General features: G+C 38.6%; 1 protein-coding gene across 11 annotated transcripts in view; it reads right to left on the bottom strand.

Moving 5' to 3' along the window:
* The window catches only part of erc1b (ELKS/RAB6-interacting/CAST family member 1b), a 342306-nt gene that overhangs the window by 160272 nt on the left and 165265 nt on the right, over positions 1-16769 (bottom strand). For all 11 annotated transcript variants that reach the window (XM_069192087.1, XM_069192086.1, XM_069192090.1 and 8 more), the window contains 2 exons: positions 14309-14444; positions 420-551 (listed from right to left, as the gene is read on the bottom strand). In XM_069192087.1, coding sequence (XP_069048188.1) covers positions 420-551; positions 14309-14444 — 268 coding nt within the window. The remainder of the gene's footprint in view (positions 1-419; positions 552-14308; positions 14445-16769) is intronic.

The raw sequence follows: 16769 nt of genomic DNA, 5'->3' as shown, positions 1-16769 counted from the left end.
TAGTGAAAGACAGCCCCAGTAGGTGGAGTGGGTGGGCGATCTCTTCAGTGACCATCTTTAAAATACCCTTTGAGTCAAACTCAAAGAGGACCATTAAACCCATTGTGCAAGATCATTTCCAAACATATTAACACTTTGATTTCTTTCTGGGTGAAACTCAATAAACAGCAACCCCCCAGAAATGATACAGAATGATCCCACAGTATGGAATATATGGAACAATATGTCACAGAAGTGAGATGGAATAATATCCCAACGTAATGTTGGAATTTCACAGCTTTAGTAAGCTGCACACACAGCAGAAAGCCTCCTCCTAGGTCACATAGCGTACTTCACTCTCACTGTGGACTAACCTTTTCCAAAGAGTACGCAGACAGGCAGCTTTCCAGACAGGGGCAACTAAGAGATGAGGTACCCACCTGCTTCTCGGCGTGTGAGCGGGCGGCCTCTTCCTGCGCCAACACCATCTCACGTTCAGCCGTGATCTGCACACTCTCCCTTAGGGCTTCTTCCAGCTCCTCGATGCGGTTATCCTTCTGCCGCAGGGTGTCCTGAGAGCCAACAGACGCAGAGAGAGACTGTCAGGCAGGCACTATAGCTTTAAAACTCCCCCTCACAAAAACAGTCCCATGAAGGCCTCACCTAAATTAAAGCATTCTATCACACATTTCCTACTGATACTCACACCCGAGTGTCCTTTAAATAAGCCAGGCTTCTGGCATCTTTGTCCAACTTAGCTTTACTTAAAGAAACGTAGATGCATGCTGAAACAGAGAGGGCTGTTTCGTACTAGGCACCCTTGGATGAGGCACAGTTACCTACTGGGCCAGAAAGAAAGTTTTTTTTTTTCATGGAGGTAAGTGATACTGGTGAAAATACTTACACACTTACACACCAAGATAAAGGAAGCAAATTCAATCTCTTCAGATGCAAAGCTGAGAAATGTTCTGCTTTATTGAACATTGTAGATTAGAATGGAAAATGTGTCAAAACCAAAATATATTTTTCAGACCTTTAGTCCTGTTTCTGATTCAATCAAAAGCAAATAAGACAAACAAAGTCTTATTAGTAGCTAGTAAAAAAAACCTAAGTTAATGATTCATAATGTATCTTATGAACTGGGCTGTGTTACTGGACAGATCAGTCGCGATGTCTTTGCAATTGATAGTTGGGAGGTTGAAACAGTTCTCCATATTTTAAAAGAGGATCTAATAATATTTCTGGCTATACCTCTCCTCATCACACTAGACTGGACAGTTCTCTTTAAAGACTCTGTCCAGTTTACACTGCTTGAACACAGGTGCTAAGCCTGCTGACACAATAGTGCCTACGAGCCATGCTCATAACACAAGTACAGTATAGACAAGTATAACACAAGGATCAACAACTTTCTCTTGGTAGATGCCCATTAAGACAGAGACCTATGCTAAGTAAAAATAAAAATAAACAACTCATCTTTCAGCTGGACAATGGTAATAGACTTTCCAAGACATTCTGGTCACTATACATTCTATTTCTATTAATCTATATAGTAAACTCCAAAGAAAAAATATAACAGTATATTATTACTGGCAAGAAAAAAGCTGCTATCCTTCAGTAAGGTTACATTATGACAGTCATTTTCTATAATTACCCCACTAAAAATGAAAAAGACTTTTGCATGGTCATGTGGACTGGTGATATTCTGTTTCTGTTGGCCAGTCCTGCCATTTATCAGAAACAAATGAATGTCCTGACAGGCTCAATCATAGCCTCAATAATCCAAACTGCTGCTTCCATTCTCTCAGGTTTGACAGGGCAGCGGTTATACACTGCATAGCAATAGAGTATAAGTCTTCACCAGCCAGTAAGTAAAGCATAACAAACTTAAAAAGAAAAAACGCATAGTGACTGGCTACCAACAGTAATACAACATTACAAGGCCATAAATAATACAACAAAGAGTATAAAGAAAACAATACAAAAACTCATCCAATACAGTAGGGTGTACAAATCTGTGAATCTAACATTAATAAATTCACTTATTCACAAATGTTATTCAGTCTGGCCAACGGGGTTTTAGATGAAAGAAGAGCATAGCGGGATGAAACTGGGTCAAAGGCTTGTAAACGCAACTTTCCAATCAGCACCACAACAGACTAGGATCATGAGACAAATCTAGCCTGTGAGTGAACCTCTTCCCGACCCCTGCCCAAGTACCCACTACCTAGCACGCACATCTCAGTGTGGTCTTGTTTTTATATTGTACAGAACGCTCCAGGTTCTGTGTCAGCAGCATGTGGAATGACAGGCTGGAGACGACTTTACAGGCTCCCTGACAGTTTTATTGCCCTTTTCATTACAGTGCGGCGTGTTAATCACGGAGGCAGAGACAGTGCAGGCTGGACACAGAAAAGGGATTTGTGTTGTTTATTTAAACTGATTACTCTAAGTTTGTGATTACTGTGATTACTAGGTTAATGTTATTTAAACTTAAAGCAATAGATTAGTACTTTTGTCATATAAGAGATGGTTACTTACGTTTTTTAACCCTACATACAGTATTACTGTATATACTGTAGTTCATTATTAGGGGTGGATTTGGATCTCTGCACCAAACACCCATTGATGTAAAGATGCTACAGTTCTGTAACAAGAGTTTCACAGTGAGTACTACTAGAGGGGTCAGTTGTTAGTCTGGCCAGGTGTTCAATGTTCTTTTTCTCTATAAGCTCAAGTTGTCTCAGATGTGTTATTGCCTAATTAGCTCCCCTGATGGCCAAGCAGCTACAACAGGGTTTGTCTTTTGTTCACCAGGGCTCTAAAAAAAGTATGGTAAAGTATTCAGCTTTAATCTACATTGGCAGCCAACACATGGAAGAATTATAAAAGTTTTGTCTTCAAATTCTTGACGTCAAGCATAAGAATTGATCAATGAAAACCTTGTTTGTCATTTATTTTTTGTTTGTGACACAGAGCATTACAAATTAGATGTCAAGGTTTTCTTTTGGATGATTCCTTGAAATTTCTTCTATTTGATGGATCAGTTTGCCAGAAATACTCCAGACTTGAAAATTAACTGACCAGAGTGATAATTACTGAGTCCTATTCCTGCTACCACTTGACTAAAAACTGTAAAACTGCAAAAACTGTTAAGAGCGTAAATAAGCAATCTATTCTGTATTTAAACCTGACCAAAAGGTGAGGCCAATGTGTTACTGTACTTAATGTAAACATGTGCAATACGTTTTACTATAAGTTCAGTTTTTATTGTGAATTTACCATTTCTGTCAAAACCTTTGTTAGAAACCTGCTGATTATCCAGCTTACATCTAATATCTTGTTTTCTGTTTTAGCACAGACTAGGACAAAAGTCTGAAGTGCGGACATCCAACGATTCTTTTTCTAACCCATTCAATTTCAGGGTCATGAGGGAACCAGGGCCTATCCTGGAAAATGCAAGGCAGGACACACCCTGAACAAGATGCCATCCCATCGCAGGGCACACGCAGACACGCAGACACACAGCTTGGAAAATTTTCCCCAAAGCCAATTAACCTACTTTACCAGTATGCCTTTGGACTATGGGGATAAAACCAGAACACCCACTGGAAACTCCATGCAGATACAGTAGCACCCTAAGTCCATAATTCCACACCAGTGCTGTGAGGCAGTAATGCAAATCAGCGCGCCACCATGCCGCTCAAGGTCTGATCATTATGATCACAGGAACAGATCCTGCTGGTTAACATTAATATAATGATCTACATCACTCACAGTATACAGCAGCTACTTGGGATAAAAAAAGAAAAGATAGGAAGACCAGAGCATGAGGAGATGGACCTGGATAGATTGAATGGCTGATGCTTTTTTACTAACTGTATAGGTTCAAAATCAAATCCCAAGATGTTAATCAAAGTCTTTAAATAACATCCTGTCTTCACCACCATTTGTCCAGTTACTTAATTAAAAAGAAAGGCTTATATTTGTGAGTAAACTTAAAAAGGCAGAAAAAAAGATGTTCTATATTTTGTGTGCTTGAGATTGATGGAAATAGAACCGTAGTTTCATGAACTTGCAAAATCCACATGAACTCTTCTTAAAGTGTTCGGACTCTCCACTTTTTCTCTAGGGCTGTGGGTGGACCTATCACCTGAGATGCTAATTCTTTTTGTACCAGCAAAGACAAGCCATCCGATTGTTTTCTGAAATTGGAATTGCTCAGTATTTTGAATGGAAAAAAACAACAACACAATCTTCCGTCTTTTCCTGGAACTTAGAACTCGCAGTCCTTTTCATCTTTTATTTACGACTGCAGCCTTAGCCAACCGTTTCAAGAAGTGTTCTGAGTCACAAAATATAGGCCCCCGCACCCGCCATGTCCGTAGCCGAGACCAGTTAGAGGGGAACCACAAATTGGTAAAATGGGACATTAGAGACCCACATTCCAGGGCTGCTCTGGAAACCAAAAACCACCCTTTCAGCTGCATTTATTTTACTCTTTCTGCCTTTGCAGGCTGACCAACAACAGCCAGTCACTCAAATAAAACCATGTGGCTCTTAAACCAAAGTGAAGGAGGAGATTAAACTAATCTTCCATTATGGCTGAAAGGCTCCTCAGCTGCTACAGAAACACGTTCAAAACCACTGCAAAAAGCAACAAGAAAATGATGTGCTGAGGATGAGACTGAAGATGGAAGTGAGAATGCGTACTTTATCTTTCTTTTAAGGTGAGAGAAAAAGAGCAGTAACAGACAGTGGTTAATTTAAATAGCAAAGCATAATTTTCAATACAATACAAATCAATGTTAAAAATAGAACAGAATTGTGCATAAGAGATGATCTATTTTTCATCTAAATACAGTGTTGACCCTGTAATATGCAATTTATCCATTTTGGTTCGTACACTGCATTCCCTTCTCCCTCAGATCATATCAGCAGATAAATGACATGTTTTGAGTTGTTAAGATGAACTGCTATTATTTCATTTCCAAAGAAGGGGGAAGCAACTGTACTAAAATAGATCAGATGTAATGAAATGCATGCTGGGAGTGCTGATGGGAAAGAGGTAGATAACTGCATTTGCTGAAGTTGCCTCATGGGATTACAACAAAGTGAACACTTATTCTGCATTATATCGTTTAATACAAAATATCAGCCTTACATGAGATACTTGACAAGAATACTTGCTCATTTATTTCAAAGATTCAAAAGTCAAATATGTTTCACAGGATTAAATACACAATACTTCAAATAACGGCATTTTAATTTAACACAGAAGACACTTTCATAGGCAAGCGGTTTCAAGCAGCCATTACTGAGAGTCTGCTAGCAAAGTAAGGTACAGTCAGAACTCAAACATCTCCAGAGAATCTTGCCAAACACGATACCAAGTAAAAAAGGGAAATAACTTTAAATGCTGATGACACAATGTACTCCTTCATCTTGTCTTCTCCAATAATACCCCCAAATTCAAATTTTTAATGTTATTCAAGAGAAGTGTATGCTGCCCTGAGGAAATGAATAGCATGTGTCCTAAATCAAAAAGAAAATTTAAGCCGCTGAAGTGAGCAACTGCTGAGCAAGTAGGAAGGGAATAGGTGAGGGCTGATGGAGGGCTTTAGGGAAAATCCTGAAGTTTTCTAGTTCAAAATTACGACAAATTATAAAATCACAACTATATCTGCTTAATTGAAACTGACAGTAATCCTTTTCCGTTTGATCAATGTGCAATAAACAACAATTGTTGTACATGCCAAAATAGAAGAGCCTCTGAGCCACTTCCTGAAGTCAAAGCAGACTGTAGGTCTACTGCGTTGTAATGCTGCCTTAGCAGTTACTGTATATGCTCCAGGCCCAACCTGTGTGACACTGAGGTTCTGGGTTTTAGTAGACTCTATGGGTGTGATGGGTTAAAGGAGGCAGGAGCAGTTCTGCTTCATGGAAATAAAGACACTGTCTCTTTCTCTATCCAGAAAGTACCCACCTGATCACCTGCAGGCCTCCCTTGATCATGTCTTTATGAAGGGAAGACCTCTAAGTGTTTTCCTGCTGTAATCTGGGATTCTGCTTAGGAGTGTTCTTAGAAACTCTGAGGCCACAGAGGCCAAAATACCTTTAAAATACTGTTTTACCCAAGCTGAGGAAACCCTGTCACTTGGACTTAAACAATGGACTTAAATGCAGCATTTCATATGAGTACACAATATTATTTTGTCTTTACTGGTATTGGGGACTGAAACAATAAAATGTCTAAAAAATAAAACATTCTCTAATTGACATCAAAGTGAATAATAAGAACTTAGACCAGACTACAAACAAAACCAAAGTGTTTGTGTTCACAAAACATCCAAATCCCTAAATCTGGGATATCTGTGGGCAGACTGAAGGAAACATCAATCGTCTCAACTTACAATTAGGAGTAGGTTTAAAAGACACTAAAGCCACATGAAAGAGCTGAAGAATGTATTTCTGTTATCAATAACAGAAAAGCATAACAGCAGAAAATGTAAGTGGGCTGTTGAAAGAGGTTACGTTTCAAGAAAAAATGGTTTAAAGATATCAAAAAAGAAAAAAAATCAGCTTCTCTGGGGCTGAATGGTATAAACAGTATTTAGCTCTGAACCTTGTGCCATGAATATACATATTGTCTACAGATGGCTTTTTAGGGGCAAATGGCTTTGAATGATAAGACATCAAACCAGCTATACGAAGCATTGGTACTGTAGGTGACATTATTGTTTTAAAGCAATGAACATTTACAGTAAATTCTCAAGAAGGCCTACAAGGATTAAGAAATCAAAGTTCAAGCCCACATCCTTATTGTTGAATCTGGACAATTAGTCAGATTTGACAGGATGAGAAAAGGTCAACAACGACAAGATGAATTATGAATTACGGTAACTTTAGTCCTGGAGTATTTCGGTTACCACAAAAACTTGACTGGAGTCACACACAGAAAACAGGGTTCTAGCAAACAGACAGAAGAAGATGAAGTGTCTAGGAAATCTCATCAGCTGTTCTGCTGGGTGAAATCTGCAGCAGAATGAGGCCTTCAACTGTTCTTTGTCTCATGCCATTGGATCACGGTCGTGCTCTGTCAACAGACTTGTGGAAGCTGGTGTACAACTGTATCTCCATAATAAAAGTTGTCACACACAAGGATCTTCAATCCCTAACACATTCTTCAACTGTAAGCTAATACCAACAAGACCAAGATATCAATGTCTCGAAGCTCCTAGCTTAATGATATCAAGTGCTGGAATTGAGGCAAAAGTGCATTTTGGAGACAATATTTTTTTCTGCTCCCCTCTTTTGGGGAAAGAGCAAGAAAATACATCCTCAAGAGTCTGCCTTGTCATTTCTGCCTGAATAGTGGCTTACAGAGAGATGACCTTTCTGTTGTCAAAAAACACTACAGGTGTAAAGAAGGCTCCACAGCTGAAAAGTTGCATTTCTTTTCTTCTCTTTTCAGCATTGAATCAACCTTTACTTGTTCCTTTGCAGCCTGCGCATTCTGACTCAACTACCTGCTTGAACTTCTATTATATTTGTTTACTGAAAGAAAGAGGGATTAGTTTACATTTGCATTCAATCCCCTCTTTCTTGTCCACTAAGAAAAGCAGGTACAGCTACTCTATTTTAAAGTATTTAAGCTCACACCTTCTAGGGGTTACAATAAGCTCAACCGTAGACCTCTGGCCTTTGTATAACATAAATAACTTGGTAGGAATTTCAAATTAAATTCTTACCCCCAAAGGTAGATGAATAATAACATAATAGCAGAATCGCAAGATACACAACACAAGGAACGCAAATTAACTCACATTTCAAAACATGAATGGCATCTATACCAGGTGATGTAACAGCCCAGTATATGAAAACAAAAAATCTGAAAAAAAAAATTGTGCTTCACCATCATTGTGAAATCTACTAAATTTATCCCATTAAACTTGGTAACAACAAGTGGAACATTTATTTTAATGTAGACAATGAAAAAATATGTGGCTCGCCAAGAAGGATAACTGGACAATATCCAGTCTTTCAGTATTGCCGCTCAATTAACATGTGAACTCAGCTGCGCAGCTAAAGAACAGCTAGGACTGTTGCAGGATGTGATGACGGGGCAACATCACATAGGACTGCAGAAATTTGTGTCAAATGTGCAGCTTGTCTCCATCTGGGACACCGCCACTATCTCTTGGACCCAGCCCCAGAAGACAAACAGAGTGCACAGGCAAGAAACCAAAATCCAGAGCAAAGGCAAAAGACTGATCTTGTGACCAGCAGGTTTGCAATGCCTTTTAGTGTTGGGGGTGATGTCACCACATCAAGCTCATGGCAAATCAAACATTCATGCCTACAAACCCTGAAAGCCACCTCCAAAAGCTATACTACTGGCACAAATATCACATGATTGGTTGGTCCTAAACTAGCACTCACCACATATTCCAAACTCCTGAAACTAAGCAGTGCACCGTAGCTTTAGTTGTCCCTATGTTAGGTGGAGAGGAATAACAGTATCATAACTCATTTCAAAAAGCCAAAGCTGGCTTGTTTCAGATTTGGCTTAAATCTGGGGCAATACTAGTCAAAAGGTAATTTTAGGGAAACATCTCAAATTTGAGCAGTCATCTCTTATAGGTTCCTAAGATGGGGATGAAAACCTGTATGTCTTCACTGAAACTGACACCTTCACAAATAATTATGATATTGCCCCCAAGATGTTTAGCAGTATAATCTAAAGATCACATCAATATAATTGCAGTCCTTCACACATACAACAGGTATAATCACAGAAGTCTTACCACCTGACTGACAGAAGCTAAACAAGATAATGATTTTTGGAAAGGAAGACGTCTAAGGAAAACCAGGTTGCTGCTGTAAGTGGTGTTGGTGGCCTAGTAGACACCCTTTGCTTTATTCAACAAATTCCAAACTAATGTTGCAATATGGTGGCAAGCGAAACTCTGCAGAACCCAGTCATCCTTTGGACTGGACTGAGGTCCTGACATTTGTGTTGAACTCAATGTAATAACAGAACTGAAATTGAATAACTGACCTTTGCTTGATACCACAAAATCTTAACAAGTATTTGAAAAGCCAAACATTATCAAGCATTGAAAGTCGTGATTCTTAATTAATGTAGACTGCAAGGATGTCATGAGTTAATATACTGAAGCAATGATTCATTAATGACCCATCTAAAAATGTTTAAACATCAAATTCACTTCAAATCTGTTACTGAAAAAGCCAAATGAATGCAAGCCTGACAACTCAAGTTCCCATAAATTAAAGAACTTTACAATCACTGCTAATATCATATCCTTTGTCAAAACATGACTATGCTGCACATCAACTAAAATATTCTGAAAGATATGTACCTTACAACATTGTAAAAACAATTAAAGAGAACACATTTTGTAAAACAATAAAAGTACCGGTAACCCCCAGTAATTTAAAATAACAATATTTTCAAGAATTTCAATAATTAGTACAATAATTAGTAAAATATAGCTGTTTAGGTTAAAGAAGAAGATAAAATATCATTAATTGGTCACTGTGAACTATAATTAATAATGCCATACAAAATTCCTCTTACATGGTCTCTCCACCTTACAGTCTAAATCAGTGTCCTTAAAACAGAAGCCAGACTACTTGTTTGGATTTTTTTTGACAGTCAGATCATCAGAGCCTCCCACTGTATTTACTGTATTTCACCTGGAAAAAAACATATTATTGACATGTCTATTAATGACATCAGGCACTGTTGTGTATGTATTTTCATAAAATATCGTAATGAAACGTAATAAAAATTTATGTTCAACAGCTGGTTTTGTTTAATAAACCTCTTTGACATTGCTGACTGTATTGTAATTATGAAAGAAACACCTTCCAAAACAATGAAGATGTCATTAGCAATCCCATATAATATTTTCTGACTTCTACAGCCTTGCACAATATCCTGCTAGGAATAATGCCAAAATACAGATGTAACATGAGATGGGGGGACCTAATTAGTTGGATTCCCTATGAAGTTTCTAGTTCTTCCCTGTGAACAAAGAATAAATGGCAGCTGTTCAGTTTACCAATCCAGGCCAAATCCCTCATTAAATAAAAGCGAATAAAATGAAATTGGGATCCATTATGGGATCATGAAGCGGATAATAAAAACTGAAAATAAATATTTATTCTTAAGGAACTGCATAGAATAAGAACAGAACAATTCTGAAAAAAATCACTACGTGAGGATTTTTGCTCTAGTTAGGATTACTGCTGTTGAGAAACAACAAAGAGGATTGAAATTAATAATTTTAATGAATTTTTATTTCTACTAATCACTACACACTGCTAAATAAATTGCATACAAATAACAGAAAGACACAAATTAACGTCCTGAGATGTGTGTGTTTGGAAACATACAAGTTCGAAGAGTATTTTGCTAAAGCATAAAGAAAAAAGCCGGATGTGAGGCCTTTAAAAACAGCCAGGCCCAAAAACTATACCAATAATTTGAAGCACAATTAATATTTGCTTGGTTTCCATCTTACTTTTAGTTATTTAATAACACCAAGCTACATCACAGAGTTTATCAACTATAACTAACTTATACTATAAATGTTACCATCGCTTTAGAGATCTTGATATTTAGTGTGAAGTGTTAAATACAGATATAAAGAATAGCAGGCACATTTTGATGCTTGCATAGACTAAAGCTAAAAAGAATCATTAGTATCCCATTACTCATGGGATCACTTCACATCCTAAAAATCCAGGCGGGTGAGCAACATGCCAAAAAATCTTATAACAGTTTCAAGAATATTTTTAAGTTCCAGAAATAATCCCCTAACAGTCAGATTGACTGTTTAAACAGGATAACAAAAATTCACTACTCCTACAATGCAACAGTGGTCAAGCCCTACGAGCTCAGCGCCTTTTCTTCTGCCACTGCTCAAACTTTCTGCTTTTCACATTTATTACTGTTATCGCAGGAGAGCATTATAAGACCACAAGTACCAGACAAGGAATAACTTCACACAAGGTTCATGAACCTTCCTCCTGTCATCTCCTATATGAATTTTGATTACTGCTGCAGTATTTCAGAAACAAAAGCTCTCTTCATGGCCTTTAAAAGTTCAGAATAGCACAAAGAAGCCTGAACTACATTAGGGGATTAAGAACAGTGATGTCCAGAGGTGTTGTCAAGATGTCAAGTCGCTCACTGAGAAGCACTCCACTAGTCGCTAAAAGAAACGTTTAAAGGTTTCCGTGGAATGATACACTACAGTATTTTTACAACCCCTAGAGTGCTGAAATGTCCAAAAAATAATCAAGAAAAAATGCGTACGGTGTTTTTACGGAAAAAGGAAAAAAAAATAAAGCTGCTAAGATCCATCTTTCATTAGGTTTGCAATGCGCACTTTCCACTGTCGCTCTTGGACGGAGCCCGTAGATGAAACAGCCAGGCCGATGAGAGCTGACTGGGGCTGTGGTCAGGCTCCCTGGGCCGCAACAGGACTAATGTTGGTGTGAAACAAAAAGCCTGCCTTCACCAACGCGGTGTCTATACATCAAGTGCAACGAACCACAAAGCAACAGGAGTTACAACCATACAATAAAACAGGTATTAACTGCACCTCTTTCCCAAAGACCACTTAACTGCCTCGGAGTGGCTGAGGTCTTCAAACAACAGGCATTTTAATCTACTTACAAAAACATGACTCACTGCTTACATCCCATTGTTAAGGTGCAAGCATGGTATCTGTTAACAGAAAAGGTGTTAAAACGAAAAGAAACCAAGCACTAAAATGCACTCTTAATTTTACACATGTGGTTGGAAGGATTTTATGAGATGAAGAGCAGAGATAGTTTACAGAATTCCATTGTGGTTGGTGCCGGTCAAAAAAGAGAGATTTTTAATGTCTTAACCTGCAGTTACAAACAGGTCCAGGTCTTTGTTTTAACTATATTAAAATAAAATATATTACTTCTCGTTTCAGACCTGTCTGTATTGGTTACTCTGACTCAGAATTATTAAACATCAACATTCTGGAACAAAAATGTACTTCTTAGGGATATCAAAAAAATATTGTTTTGATAAAAAACACATTAAGTAAATGATTTGAAGCATGAATGTGTGAACTCTTATTAATATATCTGGCATGTTTTTTTGGTTTCATGCACCTCATAAATTGTTCAGTGCAGCTCAGCTTCTTGCTTTGAATTATTCTCAGTCAGAGTAATGTGGACGTTATTATTTATTTTCTACAAATGTTTAAGGCTTCCTGGTTTACCATAAACTTGGACTGTTTATGGCCACCACACACTGGTGACACACTGTTTTAAAATGTTTTGATGTTAACAGGATCATTTAAAAACCAATAACAGATACATGGGGACATACTGTATGTGTGGAATATTATTATTAATATCATATTTTCTGTGCCACACTTGAATTGATACAGTCCCACATTTTGGGACTGTATCAATTCAAGAATCAAATGTTCTTACATCAACTGCCAACCAACACACAATCTCTGAAACGACTACCCCCCTCATGCTCATGAAGGACTTTTTCACAACCCACCATCTGGAATATCAATGAGCAGTTTAGCACCTCTGCTGCCTTTGGAGTCAGACTGCAAGCATACAGCTTTGCCTATTGGGAAACAAGTCTTTCCTCGTCTCCGTCCTCAACCTCCAAAGTCAACATCAGCTGTGATGGAAACGATCGCCCGACTCATGAGGGCCTTTCTAAACTCTTTTGGAAACATCCAAAATGAGCTGAAACATGAGAATATATGACTACACGTTCAGTGATTCACTAGTTCAGAGAAGGAACATTATACCTATATTATGGCCACCAAACTTGTCCTAAATTAACCTTATACTCTGACCCCAAACCAACAGGCAAATTTGTATTTGTCATTACCCTAACAATGTTCCATTTTTCTGTACCAGAGAAGTCTAATAATTACTGGGCATCCAAGAGCCAAAACACAATCATTCCATCCTGAAGCAGGATGCAGAAGACACTTTTATTCCAGTATGGGGGCGTTGTTTGTCTCAGTGATGTTTGTGTTCCAGTGCAGTTGCTGATCTTGGCTAAAGAGAGACACATTAGGGTTGGGGTTCCCTTGAGCAACCGGAATGCAAATGGCTGGAGAAGGGTCTTCTCTCACAAAACCGCAGCAGCTCAAATGGAGCAGATGTCCAGCCGGGTTCATTAGAACTGCAACATCTGCATATTAGATCGCACATAAAGCACTTGGCTGATGAAAAAAGCTCATAAAACCAAACACAAACAATGAGAACGACAAGTGAGAATGGGTCCAGAGAACACCACCAGAGTAATTCTAGAACTCAACAGCAGCTTTCATATAAAGGCACACTGCTTTGCTTTCACAGATCTCTCCAAAAACACATTTATAAACTCTTCTATTTTGCCTTCTTCTGGACATTAAATTGCACTTTTTCGCAAGAGCAGCTGGTGCTAAACCTGACTTTGTGGCCAAATCCAACAAAGGTTATAAAAATCATGCCTGCCTGAATTCTTCCTAACTTAGTCTGGGTTAAAGCCTTTTTCCTTTTCCACCCTTCCCCAGTGGATTTTTTTCTATGGTCCAGCTGCATTTGTTGTGTATTGGTACAATAAAAAAAAATGTTGCCCAGAACAATACTGTTACTTCAGCTGAAGCTCGACAAAATGCTTTGATCTACAGTACCACAATCATCCAAGTACCTGTGGAGAAAAGCAAGTGACCTACGACACAAAAAGAATAAGGCACATGCTGCTGGACAAACCTAAAAATAAAAGAACAGCACTGACACATGAGGTAGCTTTATGAATGTCTCACTTGCATTATACTGTACCTTCACGGCGACGCTGTATCAATCCCAGCCAAAAGCCTCTCTGCAGTTACAGGAGCACAATAATTGTTGAAGAGCCCAGGTACTGTTGTTTTGCTTTGCACTTTCATCTACTTCCTACAACACTTCCTACATGCAGTTCTTTTATATGCATTCTGATTCTTAATTAATTGATTGCATTCATATGACATTTTTTATTCAAAGGATCCCAACGTGCTTGACATAGTGGAGGAGACTCACATGATTCACCACTTAAGGGGCACCTGAGTGATTTGTGACAGCCACCAGCAGACTCACAATAGATTAGCCAAAGACTGAAATCATAAAACATTTAGCAAGATTTTTATACGGATCCTGCTAATTACCCATGGATACTTAACCAGATGTAGTCATTTGGGAGGGCTGCCATTTTCCCTGAACTGCTTTGGAAACCAGTGAGCATGGGATTACACTTTTTTACCTGAAGTTGCTGGGAGCTCTCACTGATGTTATCCTCTCTCTTCCGAGCCTCTTCCAGCAGCTGGGCATTCTTCTTCTTTTCTACCTGCTCCTTGTGCTTCAGGTTGGCCACCTTCTTGCTCTGGTCTTTCATCTGTCTGAAATGTGGGAAACAAAAAGAAATGGGTTACAGCAGAGAGATAACAAGTGCAGACCAAAGAGGCACATTCACAAGACTGGATAAGAAGTTAAAGCCATTTCGGAAAACCATGCTAATGTTTTCTTGTTGAATGCACTGAGAAAAATCCTTTTAATATAATCCAGGAAACAGTTAAAATCTTTAAAATATGTAGTATGGTCTTAAAAACTATAGAGCAGAAATGGATGAAATATTTTTGGGACTGCAATACTTCCCTTTTTATGCCACACAGATGTTTTGTCACATAGATTATTTTTTTCATTGCAGTCTGTCCATCTCTATCTAGCTGTGGTCCAGACATTCTGAATGGCTAAAGATGCTCCAATTTCTTTGACTTTTTTACGCCTACTGTAAACCACTTTGAGAAGCTACATATAAAGGTGCTATATGTAATTATTTATTACTATTACTTCTTCAGTTCTAAAAAATATTGATACAGGTAGTTTATTTCTTAAAGAAAATACAATTGATTCCCAATGTCCCCTTTTTAAAGCTAAAACAGCACCTCTTGAGGTTACATTCATACAAATAAGGACATTTCTGAATTTAAGAAATGATTACATACTGTTTCACACAGACGTGCTCATCTGCCTTTCAGCCATTTGGCAGACCGTTAGGAATTGCTGGCTGTGAACACCCTAAACCTGGGGTTCTTAATCCAGGGGGGTCGGGCAATAGGCATCAGAGACAGAATCAACCAAAGATTAACACATACTATAGGGCGGTAATCGGGTGGTTACATATCAAAGGACAATAACAGAGGTAAACAATTAACTATTATATACACCTGCACAGTTAAAACTATTTACATTAACAGGGTGACTTAGTGATCACTCTGCAATCCCACAGACCATCCTCTGGCTACAGATTCCAGCCTGCTCTGCAGTGCGCCTGGCAAGGGCGCTACATTAATTTCTATTGGGTGGGCCACCATTGCATTTATATTTGTAGGACTTTTTTCTTTTGCACAAGGTTGTCGTGATTAGCCTAGCAATGGAGCGTTTTTTTAATAGAGGTGGCACTGGAAGAGTTAGAGCTAAAGAAAATGTGGAGAAACGCAAAGCAGAACACTCAGAACAGAAAAAAAACAAGAAAAATGAGAAAATACGATGGGTTTTTTTAACTAAAGCTACAGAAGTACAGTAGGTCAACAAAGGTCAACAAAGCCACCACTGTGAACCAGAAGGCACTTCAAGCGTCATCCGTCATAGCTAATTAGATTGCCAAAACTGGAAAGCCACACACGTTAGGTGAGACTTTTTTCTTACCATGCGCTAAGAAAATGGTTTCAATCATGTGTGGGAAAAGCGCTGCAGAGCAGCTATCATTGATACCAATGTCAAATGATACCGTGGCTAACCGCATATGAGCATATGGCAAGAGACGTGGAAGAGCAGAAGATCGCTTCGAGTGTGTATTTTTCTTTACAACTTTACGAGACCACTGATGTCTTCGGAGAAGCACAAATGCTTGTTTACGCCAGATTTGTTGAAGAGGGAGAAATTTATGAGGATTTTGTATTTTGTTGTTTTCTTCTCCAGTGTGCCACTGCCGATCGACTTTTCATTTTGCTGGACACATACAGTATGAAGGTGAGCATGAAACTGACTAAAACAGTTGGTGTGGGAATCTGCTCAGACGGTGCACTAGCTACTGTATGACCAGCAAACACAGTGGGCTAGTCACAAAACTACAGGCCGTTACTCTGTTCGCTTTGTGGACACATTGTATGAAATGTGGGCAAAAAAGGGTTGCACTCAAAAAGTTTAAGAACCCCTGCCCTAAACGATAATCAAGACTACGCTGTCCAGTCAACAAACATATTGAAAAGCCCAAAGTTAGTGCTTGCTTGATAAGCAGGGCATGTAGGTTCCTTTCATTGTTTTTCTTACTTGATTTTCAACAGGCACGAAAACAGGTTCATCAGCTATGCCCTGTCAACTCTCTCACAAATGAGAGGCTTTGAGTGTTTCACGGTCAACCGTAAATTACCAAATAATTGAAATGACAACAACGGTGTTATCAATTTATCGGGATAATGCTGCTATAGAAAGTGACTTACAGAGATTACAACTGCCAATTTGTTTTAACTGTCAAACTGTTGTATCCGTTTACACAGCTATGTCTGCTGAAGACATCTAGGTAAAGCACTATCTCCACCGGGGACTTGGCCTAGTGTTCTTAACCATTGCTTCATGCTACAGCCAATATACTGTATACTGCATGTTCTCATGTTCTGGATATTTCTGAATAGAGAAGAGAGACAGACTGAGGAAACTTTCAT

This window comes from Lepisosteus oculatus, chromosome 7 (genome assembly GCF_040954835.1).
Source record: "Lepisosteus oculatus isolate fLepOcu1 chromosome 7, fLepOcu1.hap2, whole genome shotgun sequence".
NCBI lineage: Eukaryota > Metazoa > Chordata > Actinopteri > Semionotiformes > Lepisosteidae > Lepisosteus > Lepisosteus oculatus.
This window is presented reverse-complemented; position numbering and strand designations above follow the sequence as displayed.